The sequence below is a fragment of the Xyrauchen texanus genome, chromosome 2 (genome assembly GCF_025860055.1).
Source record: "Xyrauchen texanus isolate HMW12.3.18 chromosome 2, RBS_HiC_50CHRs, whole genome shotgun sequence".
Taxonomy (NCBI): Eukaryota; Metazoa; Chordata; class Actinopteri; order Cypriniformes; family Catostomidae; genus Xyrauchen; species Xyrauchen texanus.
Window position 1 is genome coordinate 53,641,641 of NC_068277.1, and position 16,489 is coordinate 53,658,129.

The 16,489-nt window shown below is 36.3% G+C and overlaps 1 protein-coding gene across 1 annotated transcript in view; it reads left to right on the top strand.

The window, feature by feature from the left end:
* The window catches only part of plcb3 (phospholipase C, beta 3 (phosphatidylinositol-specific)), an 86,852-nt gene that overhangs the window by 40,391 nt on the left and 29,972 nt on the right, over window positions 1-16,489 (top strand). The window contains exons 3-7 of the mRNA XM_052091320.1: window positions 12,787-12,855; window positions 13,139-13,279; window positions 13,546-13,625; window positions 15,871-15,924; window positions 16,063-16,135. Of these exons, the coding sequence (XP_051947280.1) occupies window positions 12,787-12,855; window positions 13,139-13,279; window positions 13,546-13,625; window positions 15,871-15,924; window positions 16,063-16,135 (417 nt within the window). The remainder of the gene's footprint in view (window positions 1-12,786; window positions 12,856-13,138; window positions 13,280-13,545; window positions 13,626-15,870; window positions 15,925-16,062; window positions 16,136-16,489) is intronic.

The window sequence follows — 16,489 nt, forward strand, 5'->3', positions numbered from 1 at the left end:
TTAAATTGTTAGTGTGCCAGGTGAGTTGATGAAGTAGATATTATGATATTTATATAATATTATATAATAATATATTAAAATATTTCATGAGGATATACGCTATTTGTGATATGTCGTCAAAAAGATTCCGGTCGACATGTCTGGATGTTTTGTGGCCCCTTTAAATATAGTTCACAATACCAAGCATTCTCAACGAACGTTGCCGCCTATTTCAAATACATCAGAGCGTCCACGCATTTTCGATAGCGTTGTTGGCAGGGCAGCCAGAGAGAATTTTGACGCTCCCGCCGCCTCTGGTCTGAACGCACGGTTAGACCTTTTGAAAAGATGTATAATTTGTTAACATTAATTAAATTTATAGACGGTAAATTATATATTAAATGTAAGCAGAGTGACGTCACCTTGCGTGCGGGTGGGGAGGGGGGGTTGCTGCGTATCAACAGGTTAAATGGATCAGTTTGACAACTAGAAAGTTTCTAAAAGCATTGTCTTATTTTGTCTTTTGAACAGTAGATCTTTGGTTTTAATATTTAAAACCTACCAAACGTGTTTTTTTTTTGTTTGTTTGTTTTGCTTCTCCAGAAATGTTTGAAATGTTTTGCTTAGTGTGCTTGTGCTATCTTTCTTTAAAAGAATGTTCCGGGTTCAGTAAAAGTTGAGTTCAATCGACAGCATTTATGGTATAATGTATAATGCTCCAACAAATCATTTAAAAAAAAAAAAAAAAAAGCAAAAGGTAAAAAGACCTTTTTACACCAAACAGAACGAGACTATGAGAGGCAAATCACAGGCGAATTACCTAAACAAATGTTCACCATTAGCACATTCATACTTTACAATAGGTGGCGATAATCAACAAGCAATTTTACCCCTGTACGGTAAGTGGCTCAAATCCACCCATCACCAGGTTAGAAGAAATAACCACTTGACAAGTGTGCAAAACAAACAAGAAAAGCAAACAATTCTCTAGCGAGCAGCTCGGAAAAAATACAACGCATCTTTCTACCAGCTAAAGCAGTGATGACGAGTGTGTTGTTGATTTGTACAACAACGAAGAAAACTTTCGAGACACTTTACAAACTATTTCAGTTCACCTGCAGGACAAATTGACTGACAGTATTATCATGTAGACACCGTCAGAAGGGTGATTAGAAAGCATCGAGTGTAAAAAAATTGTTTAACGGTTTAAACGTTAGCATTTTGAACAATAATAATTAAATGCCACTGTCACACATACTGTAAATACTTGTGTTAAGTGCATTTGTTTAAAATCACTGCGTAATGCACACTCATAATGGCTGTTAAAACAAATGTTTGACTATTGCCATGTACATCTACTTGTGTTATATTTGCTCAAAACCCTGCATGTTACTAAATAAATGTGATGACATTTAAACGCTCAGAGTACAAGCAACAAATCAAGTAATTTATTTATTTGTATAGCGCTTTTCACAACCCATCATTTCAAAGCAGCTTTACAGAAAATAATGCTTTAACAGAAAAAGAAGCTGTAATTTCTTAAATGTCTGAGAGTCATAGTTGTGCGGTTTGATAAAAAAACATTATTGGAAATTGTGCCTTAAAATAAATAAGTAAATAATATTTGTATTTAGACCTCCAGTGAGCAAGCTGGCGATCCCTCCCAGCAAAACCCATCTTTAGTGTGACCCATTATTAGACACTTAAATACTGCTACTGACAGACGAGGCTGTTAACGAATATTATAGCACCACAATAAAGATTTAGTTTTTTGGTATTTTCTAACTGCAGAAAAACAGTTGACAGCAATCGGTTTTGCATTGAGTTCATCAATGTGTTCAGTTCTCACAGTACACGTTCTTGTGTTCAGTCTGCTCTATTTTTAATTGGCGCTCTATTTACACGTCAGATGGACGTGTTTGGAGCTTCCCACTGGTATTCAGTGTCATAAACAATGCAGTTTTTAGGATGCTGTGTCAAGTTAAAAGTAGTGAAAACTTTGAAAATCATGTCTCAAGATTCCTGTATTCTGTTGTTTTTCGCCTACCTGTTGTGGTTCCTCAGTGAGCGGTTCTCATGAGGTTTGTTGAGCTGCGCTGCCATCTATTCATGCGGCTTGTAAAAAAAACAGATGTATTTCGAGCCAGAGATTTCGCTTGCTGACATCGCCTCTACAACCGTCTCATGAATGTAATGAACATTGGAAGATCTCGCTGTCCACTTGCGGCTCATATGGGAGGACAATAAACACTTTTATTACTGAATTTTCAACCCACGTTAGCATAATTTGTTTTACACGTTATATGTTATAATTAATCACACTAAATTAGCGCATTAAACTGACTGCCCTAATCTAATTACATTCATAAATTGTGTTACTTATAGCCCAAAGTAAACTTCAGTTTTTACGCTTAAACTAGCATATGAATACAGTTGAATGCTCTAGCCTTTCAATGTATTCTCCATTTGACCATGCGTGCATACAAAGCTGCTTGACGCATGTGCGCTACGACAGCTATGGGACACCAGTCTATGCCTCTTCAAGAGTTTAGAGCCATTAAGATGTCATTTAGATTTTGTTTTCTGTTTTTTATTTTTTTCAACCAATTTGGAATGCCCAATTTCCACTACTTAGTAGGTCCTCTTGCTGGCGCAGTTACTTCAGGAGGACAAGTCCCAGTTGCCTCAATCCACGCGTTTTATCACGTAGCTCACTGTGCATGACTTATCACGTAGCTCACCTAGCATGTGGAGGCTCATGCTACTCTCCGCGATCCACACACACACCCCATTGATAGCGAGAACCACTAATTGCGACCACAAGGAGATAACCCCATGTGACTCTACCCTCCCTAGCAACCGGGCCAATTTGGTTGCTTTGGAGACCTGGTTGGAGTCACTCGGCAACTCCAGGGGTGGTAGTCAGCGTCAATACTCGCTGAGCTACCCAGGCCCTTGATGTCATTTAGTTTTGAGTTCTACAAATGCAGGTATCTCCAAAGCTCCTCACACACTAGCACTTGAAGTGCACATCTACTGTTGTTGTTTCCACCTTCGTCTCCTGTTGTTCACCTGTGCTTTTGTCCTCTTCTTGCACTACTTTGTAAAAGCAACAGCCCAGCAGTGAGTATCGCCACCTTGTGGACCCACTAATTACCACGCAGATTATGCATACAGAGTATGCTCAGTTAGAAAAATTGCTTTCTGATGAGGACATTTTTGTCACTCTGTATGCATACGCTAGCACATGCTCTCAAACCAAAGTAGACTATATGTTGGGTTTAAGTGTCGCATTACTGTAGAAATTAAACCAATCCCTCTGAAATCAACACACTTAGACTTAAGTGTTTTCTGAGTTGATAATGTAACAGTTTCCTTTTAGTCTTGCTCCACAAGTAGGCTCTTATTCATGACATCTAATTTTCCTTTAATAGATAGCTCTGGACGCATGCCTGAAATGCAAGTCATTACAGATTCTGGTTTTTAGTTCCTGTTTTTATGTCTCTCTATATGGATGTTTATACTATATATACTTAAGAATAACTGTGCTGCTCAGCTGAAAGAGGGTTTCTTTCTTATGTAGTAAAGGAATGACAAGAATCACAAACTTCTGACCCAGACCAATTTGATTATCTGTATAGAATAAAGCAAAAGGGAGAACGGGGGAAGAAGGAGAGAGGGTAGGGGGATGCTGGGGAGAAAGACAGGTGAGAAGGTTAACAAAGCCGTCCTGTGGTGATATGGTTTGGAGAGGGATAGAGAGAGGGTCAGAGGAGAGGGTGGAATAGAGTTAAAAAAAATACATGATGTCATCTCACTGTCTCACCTTTTAAGGGTGTCTCTGCTAAGGTGCCAGATTCTCTGCCTCCTCCTAATCTAGACTCACAGAGCCAGAGTTTTGATTATTGGCTTGAAGTCAGGTCCACTTTGCTGCTTATTCTGGCCAAGGACCCGCCCACTTAGACAGGAAAAGGTTGTTGTAGCGACCTGTAAATGAACCAGTCTGTAATCGACTGTACAGAAAATGCAGAATTTATAAATGTAAAAATAACAAGTATGACTCAGACATGAAATGTATATTTAGTTTTGTTCACAAACGTGACAGAACAGTTTCAAAATAAGCTAACTTTCAACAAACAATTCTTTTCTTTTTGGAAAAAATGACCGAAATTAACATTATGCATTAATACAAATTATATATATTATAATAAAATTACTGTTTTTATCATTTTACATGTTATTATTCAGAAAAATATGTGGGTAAAGTTAGCTTTTTATAAAACGTGCTCTTCCCGTTTCAAGAGATTTTACACACAGACACACATACTGGTCTGACAAGCTTCTGAGTTTCTTGTACCGCTTCACAATTTCTTTCCACCATAATAGCAGATCCACGTCCATTTGTTTGCATGACTCCAAAAAAATTTATAAAACTGTCAATAGAGTAGAATTCAAAAATAATCAAAATATTACAAGAGTTGCTAGTGGAACACTAGGCTTTGGGTGTGTGCCACCCTTTACCAGCCACTGTGAAAGCTTTGGAGGGCTGAAAGGTGTGGGGTTCAAAAATAGTGTTTATTCGGAACTCTCCTTTAAAGTAATTTTTATTGGAAATTAGGTTTGAAGTGATCTTACAGCATATCTATCATGATTGTTGTCCTTACGAAGTGCCCTTGGGGGGCTGATTTATCCTGTTTTCAAATGCAGAGTTTGCTTTGAAAAGCACAGACGCAATCATTTCTTCTCTCATCCAACACCTCGACGACACACATCCACAGCGCCCCTCAGTGGACTAAATTATAACTGCGAAATTTGATAAGAGATCCAGAGAGAAGGTACAGTATTCACTGCTGTTCATGGCAGGAAAATACATTTACTGTATTTGTGTAGTGTTTTTAATAGTCGACTAGCTGGGGCAGAACAACTATTTGATTAGTTGAGTTCATGGTCTGTGGTCATGCCATCTGACAGTATCTATCTCCTTCTCTCTTTCAGTACTTGTCTTCCATTTTCCTTTTGGTTTCTCCATATAATCCACCAGATAGCTCGTTTTCCTTTTTATGTTTGCATATGTACATGTGTGCTTATAATATTTATATATATTATTTATTCTATGCAATTTTTGTTTCTGTAGAGGGGCAAAATATCATCTCTCCCTTTATTACATTATTTTTGTAAAAAAAAAAATATCACTTTGCACAGACTTTCTCACTGTCTGTCTGATTCGTTTTCTCTTTTTTTGTGTAAGTAATCTGGGAATAACCCAAATATCAGTGACCTTGAGGGAAAGAGAAAGAGACTGAAAGGAAGGGGGTGGGAATAAAGAGAGAAAGAAATGAGGGAGTGTGTAAGGTATAAGGTGTGTCGTTCTCATGAGTATCAGATATCAACAATGCCATTTAGGTTTTACCAGCTTTTGCACGTATTTTCACTCAAGTACAAACACGCAACACTCGATGCCATCCACAGTGCCAGGCATGACAGGAAATGACTGTTGCAAATCCTACACAAGGAAGTAACCACATGATACTTGTGTGTTCACAGAAACTCACACCAAAGTTGTCAAAAAGTACAACTACTGACCACCACAAAAAAGAAATTATAAATATTATTTTAGCTTTTGTATTTTATATGTGCAGATATTAATATTTGCATTTTCATAAAAAGTCAGTCCCACTAGGATTTTGCGGCTTTTTCCTGAATATCACGGCCCAAAATGACTGAATTTGCTGTGACTTTGTTAGAAATTTGGATGTAATTTGCGGCGTTTTGTTGCAGTGAGAACTCACAAATAATTGTAGTACATGTGTGTAATTTGTGTCATTTTTGGTATGTGCATTTGCCTGTAAGTATTTTAATGCATAAAAACTGAATGTGCTGCTAGCAAGCAAAAAATATAATACTTGTGATATTGCCATTGTGAGATCAATGAAAACCCCTTAATTATTTTTAAGTAAACATTTTCTGCCTCAGACAATGTAAGTAAACTTTGGTAAGGTTAAAATGGTAGACCTACAAAAAACTGTTAAGTAAACACAAATGAGGATTCAATATTAGGCCTGTGGTGATACTACATCACCTGATGAATGGAGGGAATTGTGATTATTGAGCACTTCAAATTCTACTATGCAAATAAGGGAGTATTAAGCGAATGTAGAAATGCCAATCATGAACACGTTTCATTGATGTTGAGTCTCATTTTCCTGTGCAGCATTGCATTATATGAGCTCCTGAACCCAGCTTGTCTTTTTGTAATGCCTATAAAATTTAACAAGATACAGTGATATAAGTACACATGAAATAATGTACATTAAGTAAAACAGGTATAGCATAAAATATGACGCATAACATTTTAAATAATATAAGTGAACTCATGGTCTTTTTTTATTTATTTAATTATTGCACATTTGTATTCAATTCAGAGTTTCTTGTGCATGGGGAGGAAAAAAAGCACCGCTAGAGTCTTTTTATACAATATTTTACTACGATCTTAACCCAAACTACGAGTGTAGACAAAACAAATTGCGAAACTTCACCGCTACTTTTAATGCCTGGCCAAAAACAGGCACAATATAAATATTAAATAATGCACATTAAGACAAATCACCAGGTATATTATATAATATGAGGTATCAGAACATTACATGAATATTCTAAAAAGTAATGCGTTTACAGCTTCTATATGTTTTATTTACTGCATGTTTGCATAGAATTCAGAGATTGTGTTTGTGAGACAAGTTAAAGAGCACGGCACTTGTTTGCCAGTTGATTAGGGTCACCAATACGCTGGATTGTGCAGCAGCAGCGACTCTGGAAAAAAGACAATAAGCTCTTATCTCATTTGTCAGTAAGTTTTCATCAGAGTTCAAAGAAAATACGAATCTGACCGCTCTTCTTTAAAAAACTTTTGGATTGTCGGAAGAGGATTTGTGTAAATGGCGGCATGGGAATCCATTGTTCCTATTCAAAAGCTTGTTCAGAATTAACATTCGCACAGAAAATTTGGTCTTGATGTGAATAGGCCTTTACTCTGTTACTGTGAAGACGATACAATGGTGGCTGTGCAGTTGGATATGTCTACTGGTTAAAGCTTTTTGAGCACTTGTTTTGCCACTGTCAATATTGAGAAAAGCGATTGGCTTACATCAGATACACAGTTCATGCGAAGAAAAGAAATGGAAATTACACAAAATTGCAAGCTACCACAAATAATTCAGTTACTGGTTGAATTTGCATAAAATGGCATATGATCCATACAATTCTGATTGGTTTGTCATTTTCAACCCATTCTTGATGACTTCAAAATTTGAAGTTATTCTTGTAATTTTGACAACCTAATATAGTATAAGTTATGCAACCTTATCTATTAGCTAGCTTGATAATGTGATAAGTTTCAATACAAATTTGCAACAACTACGTTCAATGCATCACAGAAATCAAAAAATGTGTTTTAAAGCATAAAAATAACATTTACAAGATCAACAAATGTAAGACTGAGTAAAAACACGGCACTGGTCCGATAGGGTAAGTAGAAGTTCCGTTAACTGGCCAGAAACTCTGTCACACTTGCCCCAGGCCAGCAAACCATCATTCTTGTTGAGCCTTGAAGTTTAAATTCAATTATCAGCAATGAACCTCTATTTCATGCTTTGGACTCTCTTCAAGGTGATTTAATTGTTTCCATAATTAAAGTCTGACCCCTCTTTATGAAATACAAAGCCCAGTCTTAAGGCCTCTCTGGGGTGCAGGGGCAGGAAACAGCTTCTGGAGCTTTGTAGCTGACTCTGTAAAGTGAGAGAGGCAGTTTGAATGGGACCTGACATCTGTCATCATATGGCCTCTGCAGTCACTAATTATCTCTCTGATTTGTTATTTTATGATTCTTTTTTCTCTTATCACCCTTTAACATAAGAAATCCCTCTTTATCTCACCTATAAATCCACACAAGCATCCAAAGACAATAAATTGGTGTCAGGGTGTGGTGGCTTGATATTGTTCTGTACCATTTTGCATTGTAATAGGTTGAGTGACTGTTCCATGGAGATTCCTGCGCTCTCTTTTTTTTGTCAGTATTAACAAAGCATTTATACAATTTAAAAGAGAGGAAAAAGGTGCCAGTAATGTTAAAATAAATAAAACAGACTGATTTCAAGAAAAGTGTTTGACTGTGGCAGCATTTTTGCTAAATTAAATTATGTGGTTCATTACACAATTCACTGAGGTTTCAAGGTGAAATGTCCACTGAGGGGCGCTAAAAGAAAGTTGAATGTTTTCCAGAAACGATGAGGTCTTTTAAGGTTAATGTTCTATGAAGTTTTAAATGAATAAAACCTTTCCTTACTGAAACCTTTAACTGAAACCTTACCAGTAGTGTAATAAAAGCAAATGTGAGATTAAAAACATAATACCTGAAGCAACCACATCATTTATGTGGCACGTCTGACATTCTCGACTCACTTGTTGACTTTACATGCTTTGCTGGCCACGAATCTTGGTCTTCCGCATTGAGAGCCGCAGCGCAAGTCAGTCCTGCTAAAATAAGCTTGTATATGTAGTTGGTTGTGTTATGCAATCATTAAAATATATCGTCTTTCAAATCACACGTTATAAGTGTTTTGATATGGTGTAAGCCTATAAGATAGGTAATGGAGCGAAAATTAAGTGTTCATAAAGTGTTAATCTGATGTGTTACTCGTGATTTGTGTAAAAGTGAACAAAACTCGTTGTTGATGTAGCGACCTTTAGTGTTTATTTCAACAGAAAACTGCAGCGATGCGTAGAATGGGGCACGTAAAACTCATTTAGTAAAAATTATGATATAATAATGTTTTTACTATGAGACTAGGTTGAAAGAAAACCAGTTTAAACTTGTGAAATTATCATTTTTGGCCGAAACCAAAAACTCTGGTTTCGGCCAATTCAGCTGTATAGGACTGTAATGCACATACTCTAGAATAAAATGGGTGAATTATTCAAGTGTTAGTTCAGCACTGTATGTCTGTGGAAATGCTTGGTAATGAATAGAGGGCACTATGCAAGAAACACTTACATCTATAATTGTATTTAGTGTATAGTGTGTGTGCGTGTATATTGTTTTCTACTCCAAGAACATTATAAATGGCATAATATTACTTTGGGTCAACAGTCTTTGCTCGCCAGTATGTATGCTAGGAACAGCCGGATACTTGCATACACCCTTGCACTCCCTTGCTTGCACTCCCATGCTTGCTTCGTATTCAGGAAGATATTTCACATGTCTGAGCATGCAGCGGTTTGTCGAATGCAATGTTGTTATACTTTGCAGTTGCTCTTTGGTGAATGTAGCTTTGTGCATGTCTTTGCTGTTACTGTTTTATTCAATAATTATATCATGGTGTGAAATGTGTGTGTTTTGGTAAGTGGGCATTCTAAGGTTTCTCTAGGTTTCTCAGATTACTCGTATTATATTTAAAGTCACACCCACAGCATAGAAAATGGGCTAAAATAAGATTTCCTTTTTCCATACTGCTTTTAGGTCCTGTCAAGTCCAATCTAAAATCATTCATTTTAACATGGTTTAGTAAACCACTTTGGGGAATATGTTTAGTAAAGTATCATCAGGAAGGTTTTTAGATTATCAATCTTATTTCTTTTTTTTTTTTTCTGTATGAAGATCATTAGTTTTTATTCATTTTTATTTAATTTTATTCATTTTAACTTTTTATTTGTTTTTTTTTTTTTATTGATCGACTCCACCTTGTTCTTGCCATTAAAATATCCTTTGGTGCTTTAAATATGACATCAAACAATATAAAACTATAAAGCAATTAATAGCTTCATTTAAACAATCTACAGTAGATACTGATTCCTAAATCCCAAGATCAATCTTTTACTAAATGCACAAGTCTCTGCAATGTGAATAAATCAGACCAAATTTTGCACTGTGTGACTGAAAATGTCTGGGATTAGCTTATGGCTAGTACTAAATGTTCAGATTTCACTTACTAGTGATTGAATTGTATATTTGGCGAAGAAGTTAGGTATCCTTTCACTGCATCTTGAGAGCAAAGATTTGATTCTTCAGTAAAATGTGTGTCCAAAGACGAGATCCACGCAATCCATTTTCATTGAATAATGTCTCCTTTTTTAAAAAAAAAAAAAAAAAAACCTTTAACAATAAAACATAAACATTTAATTCTAATCAGTTATTGCATGGATCAGGTAAAGAAGCTATTTAAGTCATCTCTCGTTAAAATGCGCTCAGTTACAGAACAATATTCTTAAAGAGACAGTACCTATTTTAGCTCGTGAAATACTTAGTATATAGTAAATACTTGTATATAGTATAAATTGTGCATTAAACAATAAACATGTTACAATTTAATATATGCAGTAATATCATATTTATTGATGGAATTGAACATTTCTAAAAAGCTAAAATGTGACCAAAATGATGAAAACAAAATATAATTTGGAAAATGTATATTTTCATAGTGTGCCTAGTTAGAATGTCCCCTATATAATTACAGTGTTTGCTGGGAGGTAATTACTTTCATATGTAAGCAAAATGAACATTCTAACTGAAAAATACCCATATGAATCATTATTGAATCAAAATCAGAATCGAATTGAGAGCTTGTGAATTGGAATTGTTTGAATCTGTAAATCTATATCAGTACCCAGCCCCAAGTAAATGCCCCAAGAGTCACACTGATTGGCTGATACCATTACTACTCCAGCTCTGATTGGATTAGAAGAATTGGGAATGAAAAGTGTGTGTCTATCCCAGTGTCTGAAAACGATTAGGGCATGGACACATTTTATTTATATCCTTTCTGACGTAGTAACTCATCAAAACAATCAATTACCACATCATACATTTGGGCTCGCTATACTGAATAAGTTACAGCATTTAAGAGTTCAATGTATGTGCATGGGACTTTTCATGATCTGTTGTGCATAGTAGAGATTGGGGTGGGATCTCACCCACATGCATACGAGTCGAGATATGGACATCTGTTTTCCTGCTTATTTTTGTCGTCTTCCTATGTGCCAATTTGTAGTTGTTGTTTTGTTTTTTCTCTCCCATCTGTCAATTTGTACAAACCCTAGCAATGTATATAGCTTAGTTTGCTGTTTTTTGTTCCAAACAAAAAGAAAAGTCAATAAAACAGAAACTAAATATGAAGTGTCCCAGTATCTCCTCAGAGAGCCAGTATTACATGATGATTAAATAGCTGAAGGGAGAAGACCAAGTGTGTGTGTGTGTCTATCTTGCTGGACCTGTTTGGACTGGAACCAGTTCCTAGCAAGCTTCGACCAGTAACCCATGAACCTCACACACACTCTGGGGAACATTCAATTCTGCAACTTCATTCGCACTGTTACACACAGCGGTGGGGAGGAAGGGGTAAACGTACAGGAAAGGAAAATATGATAAAGAATGTGAGTGAAAGAGAGAGTCCAGATCTGCTGTGTTTATCGTTGAAGTTTACGAGCACAGTTAGTTGTCCAACCACTGCCCCAGCTCATTTACTCAACTGTTCTCTTTACAAGACCTGTGATCACATTTAACTCTCCTTTCTGAACACATGAAATAGAAAATATGACATTTTTTACCTGAGAAATGATTCCTGGAGTCGTGGCCTTAATCAAGTGTTGAGTGAATCCATCACAAAGTCGTAAAGTTAGAGCTCACCCTAAATTTATGACTGCTTCTCAGCTTTAGTGACAGTATCCTTTGTCAGCGGTTATGTGTCAGATTCTCTGGATCTCTAAAGTGTCATTTAATTCCAAATATCTCTTAAGTGAGGACAGGGACACATCCTGCTTTTTGTGATTTACTGACAGTGTTCAAGTCCAATTTGCTGTGTAAAAGTGAAGAGACCTCGTTGTTGTAGTGCCTTTAGTGTGTATTTCACCAGAAAACTACAGCGATATGTAGACCAAGGCACACAAAACTCATTTAGCAAAATATTTCTATGTAGTAGCATTTTTACTATGAGACCAGGTTGAAAGAGAAACTGTTTAAACAATCAAAGCATAGTGGCTCTGTGAAACTATCAAAATGTTGTTCTGTTTGTTCGAAGATGGAAGACGAGGGGAGTGGTCGAGATAACTCTTTGAAAACAATCATTATTTTTGCAACTTTGTTTGGTTCTGTTATTGGATATGCCAGAGTCAGAGTCTCTGACACAGTCCAAATCAAGACTAAAATCTTTCAAGGGCTTGTTTATGTCATCAAATTCATGTAAACCTCTAAAGGTGTGGGTCACATTTACCTTCCAACAGCGAAATACAGTCACCTCAGTGGGAATCTGCGCAATCGTGAAGTTTACGCAATGGACATCCGGTAGTGGGTTTCGTATAGAGTTTCAAGTTGGTGAACTTTGACCAAAGAATTCGTCACTTTGACCTATAGGAAGTTGCTTGGTTTGGCAGTGACCTCTGTGCTTGGTACACAGCTATGCTGAATATTCAAAATGGAAAAGGATATAATTTAGCAGTGAGTTTATTTTTCGTTTTTAGCTGGTTTCACAGGCGCACAACATCCATCCACGCCTTATTCGCCCGTGGAATTTCGGCATGCAAAGGTAAATGTGGCCACACCTTAAGTCTCTAATTTGAAGTTCAAGTCAAGTCTCAAAGCAACTTTTATTTGCAGCTTAAGAGTGAGATGATTCAGAGTTTCATGCTTGATCTTCCATCTCTTGAAAGCAACACTCACATTTTCTTCAGGAAATATAAAAATGTATTTCTGCATATTCTTTTACTTTATCTCAATACAGTACATGTCACATACAATCTCTATCTTTTTCTATCATACAGGAAGTGGAAATCCTGGACATCAGCCATATCAGGGACACCAGGACAGGGAAGTTTTGCAAGATGCCTAAGGTACATTTTTGGGTAACACTTATTTTATAGTGTCTGTGTTACACAAATTACATTTTACTATTATTAATTACTGTAGTTATAAAAATAACAATTTGTAAGTACAAGCAGCTCTACAATTACTAATAGTACATATAGTTGATTTGTGTTAATCAGTAATTACCGATGTAAATACACAATAGCATGAACACTGTAAAAAAGTGACCCATTTTGTATGAGTGTCAGTATGAACATGATATTTCACTTAATATGTGTGTGGGCAGTAAGGTTTGGCTGTGTTTTGCAGGACCAGCGTATGAAAGATCTTTTGGGGTTGGGCAAAGGAGAAGGGAATGTGGAGTCCAAGCTGCTAACTGTTGTCTATGGCAACGACCTGGTCAACATCTCCTTCCTCAACTTCCAAGCTGTGCAGGATGGCTATGCCAAGGTAACCACGACGACTGGCCCCTGTCACCTAGAGACCGTGTCTGTGCTATCTCTCCCTCTCTCTCATTCTCTGTCATGCTTTTTCACTTTCTACTTTTTCAAGTGTTCACTCTCAATCAATTGTATTATACATTTTATAGTTTAATATTCCCTCATATTCAATCAAATTGCACATATGAAGTTGATGGATGTAGGTTTATCATGTTTTAGAATAAACACATGAGCTCAATTATGAAGGTTTGATTTGTGTTATGTATGGGTTTCCAGGTGTGGACTGATGAGCTCTTTAAACTTGCCACGAACATACTGTCCCACAATTCTTCCAGCAACACCTTCTTATTCAAAGCGTGAGTACTTAGTGTTGTGTGTGTTTGTGTTTGTTTCAGAAATTGTTGTGTAATGGCAAGTGACATTGGTTTACAAAGCATAAACAAAGTCTTGGTCAACTTCTTTGAACTTAAGACTTTTCACAACAGATAGTTTCTGCTCATAATATTTTATCTACACTAATACTATTGACTTCTGTTACCCAACCCAAGCTCACCTTAATTTTCTTCCTAACCTACATGCTATACTTTTTTTTTCATGGGACACAAAAGGACATATTTTTGATAACATTTATACAGCTATTTCCTTACAAGTTCCTAGTGACCAACCAGTAAAATGTGTCGCAAACTTGTCGCAAATTCACCACTGATGATTTTCACAAGCAAATGAGCTTTGCGTCAAACTTGCTGCAAATTCTTTATTGTTGCCAAAGGTTTTCCAGAGGTTCATTACTTCCGACGAAGAGCTGTAAACTTCTGGCAAACATTTGTGGGAATCAAAAGCTCATTTGGATATGAAAAGAACGAGCTGCAAGTTTGCACTAGTTTAGATTTTTGTCAAGCTCCAAAATAGAAAGAAAGAAAAAAAACTAAGTATGTGCATTTGAGTCATTTTGTAGTTGAGTACTCTAAACCAAAATAAAACAAAACTAGTAATTGAATACTAATAACAATTTAAAATATCAAGTATGACATGTATGTGTTACCAACAATGGTTAAAAAATAAGCTTATTTCAACAAACAATGCTTTTCTTTTAAAAAAAAACATTTATTTAACAATTTGTATTAATGACAATGATGATAATGAAAAAAAGATTCAAAAATAACATTAAAAACATTTGCACTCACCTGGAGCTTACATAGAAACCATAAGTGACAGCATTAGGGTAATGCACACATGTAAACTCTGAGTCTACATATAAGCAATAACATTTTTATAATTTCATGTTATTCATCAGAAAAACAAGTGGTGAAAGGTGGGTTTTTAATAAATACACTCTGTCCTCATTCAGATATTTAAGACACATACCGGTCTGATAAGCTGTCAAGTTTCTTGTACCGCTTCGCATTATCTTTCCACCATAAAAACAGATCTGTAGGTATGCATGACTCCAACAAGAAACAAACATCAACGGATTATAATTCAATAGGAATCTAAATTTTAAAAGTATTGCCACACTTGGCTTTGTTTGAAAGCACAGATGGCATTAAATCTCCTTCTCTCAACTAACACCTTGATGACACATACACAAACGCCCCCAGTGGACTCAGTTTTAACTGCAAGATTTGGTGAGAGGCAAACGCACAAAGGATAATCAATTTGCAATATTCCAGTATTGTTTTTAATAATTGATTTGCTGATGTAGAAGGAGAACTCTATTATTTAATTACTTGTGCACATCTCTAGAACAACCTTGTTTTTTGTGTGTGTGTGTGTGTGTGTGTGTGTGTGTGTGTGTGTGTGTGTGTGTGTGTGTGTGTGTGTGTGTGTGTGTGTGTGTTTTTGCCAGCTTCGTGTAAAGAACAGACTGAAATTTAAAGTGTTATTCACTGACCATCTGTCCATCTAGCCCACATTCACATAAAAATTGTGCTTCTATGTCGATGACGCCAAAATGGCATTGGTTCTTGAGTGAGTAGTAACAGAATGTGCGATTTTTGAATTCTGGACACGAATGTGGGCTAGACACGAGCTTTAGAATACAAGAACATAAGTGAATAACGGCTTACATTTAAATGCATCTGGTTGTCACACAGAGATATCCTATGGCTTAAGATGACTTGGAATATAAATTGTATGTAGTAGTTTTATGATACGTTTTTATATGATATTTTTTGTTGTTTTTGGAACTTGACAGACATAAACAATTATATTGTGGTGTTACACTGATAAGTCATACAGGTTTGAAACTATATGAGGCTGGGTAAATTATAATAGACAATTCATTTTTGAGTGTGAATGGCACCATTTGGGTTAGGCCAAGTCATAGGGTCGCATTTACAGACAGGGTTTGTACATCAACTTAATGACCTCTAAAATAAATCACTCCTTATTCTGATGATACAGTGATTTATGGCAACTGTAGGAGAGTCACATTACAAGGGTCTGTAGGTGCTGATAAATTCATTTATAAAGCTCATTAAGATTCTGTTAAATTTATCTGCGCAAGTGATCATAGTGGTGTAGAGTTATGATCAAAAGTACATAGATAACAAAATCAACCTTATTGACTTTCTCTCACTGTCTTGTCTTTTCTGTCTTCAGTTACACTAAGCTAAATCTGCAGGTAAATCAGGATGGGAAAATCCCTGTGAAGAAGTAAGTGAACACAAGCAGTCTCACACAAAGACAGTTATGTTTCCAATTGTTTAGGGCTGTCATTATTAGTGTGCCACTTCTTCTTTCATCACTCATTGTTTTCAGTTCTTCTCTGACTTTCTCTTTCACTTCTTGCAGTTTCCTGAAAATGTTTTCAGATAAGAAGCGTGTGGAGACTGCGCTAGAACACTGCGGTCTCGTCAGTAACAAGGTAATCATTCGTGCACCGGTTACTGATTATTACACATGAAACCATCAGAGTTTACCCATCACTGTCTGTTTGCACAGCGTTCATGAGTCGAATCTCCCTCCCTCTCTTTAAGTCTCTCAAAAGTACTATAGCAAAAATACTTTGTTGTTCAAGTAATCCACACTTCCTAAGAACGCTTTCATTATTCCTCAAATGTCTCTTTCATTATCTCGCTTGTTTTCTCTTTAACTATATTTTGTTCCTTATTCTCACTTTCTCATCTCACATGACACGTTGTATAATCCTTTTTCCTTGTCACTTTATGTTGATCTGTGATCAGTCACGCTTCTCCTTTTATGGTTCAGTTTAGAGTTT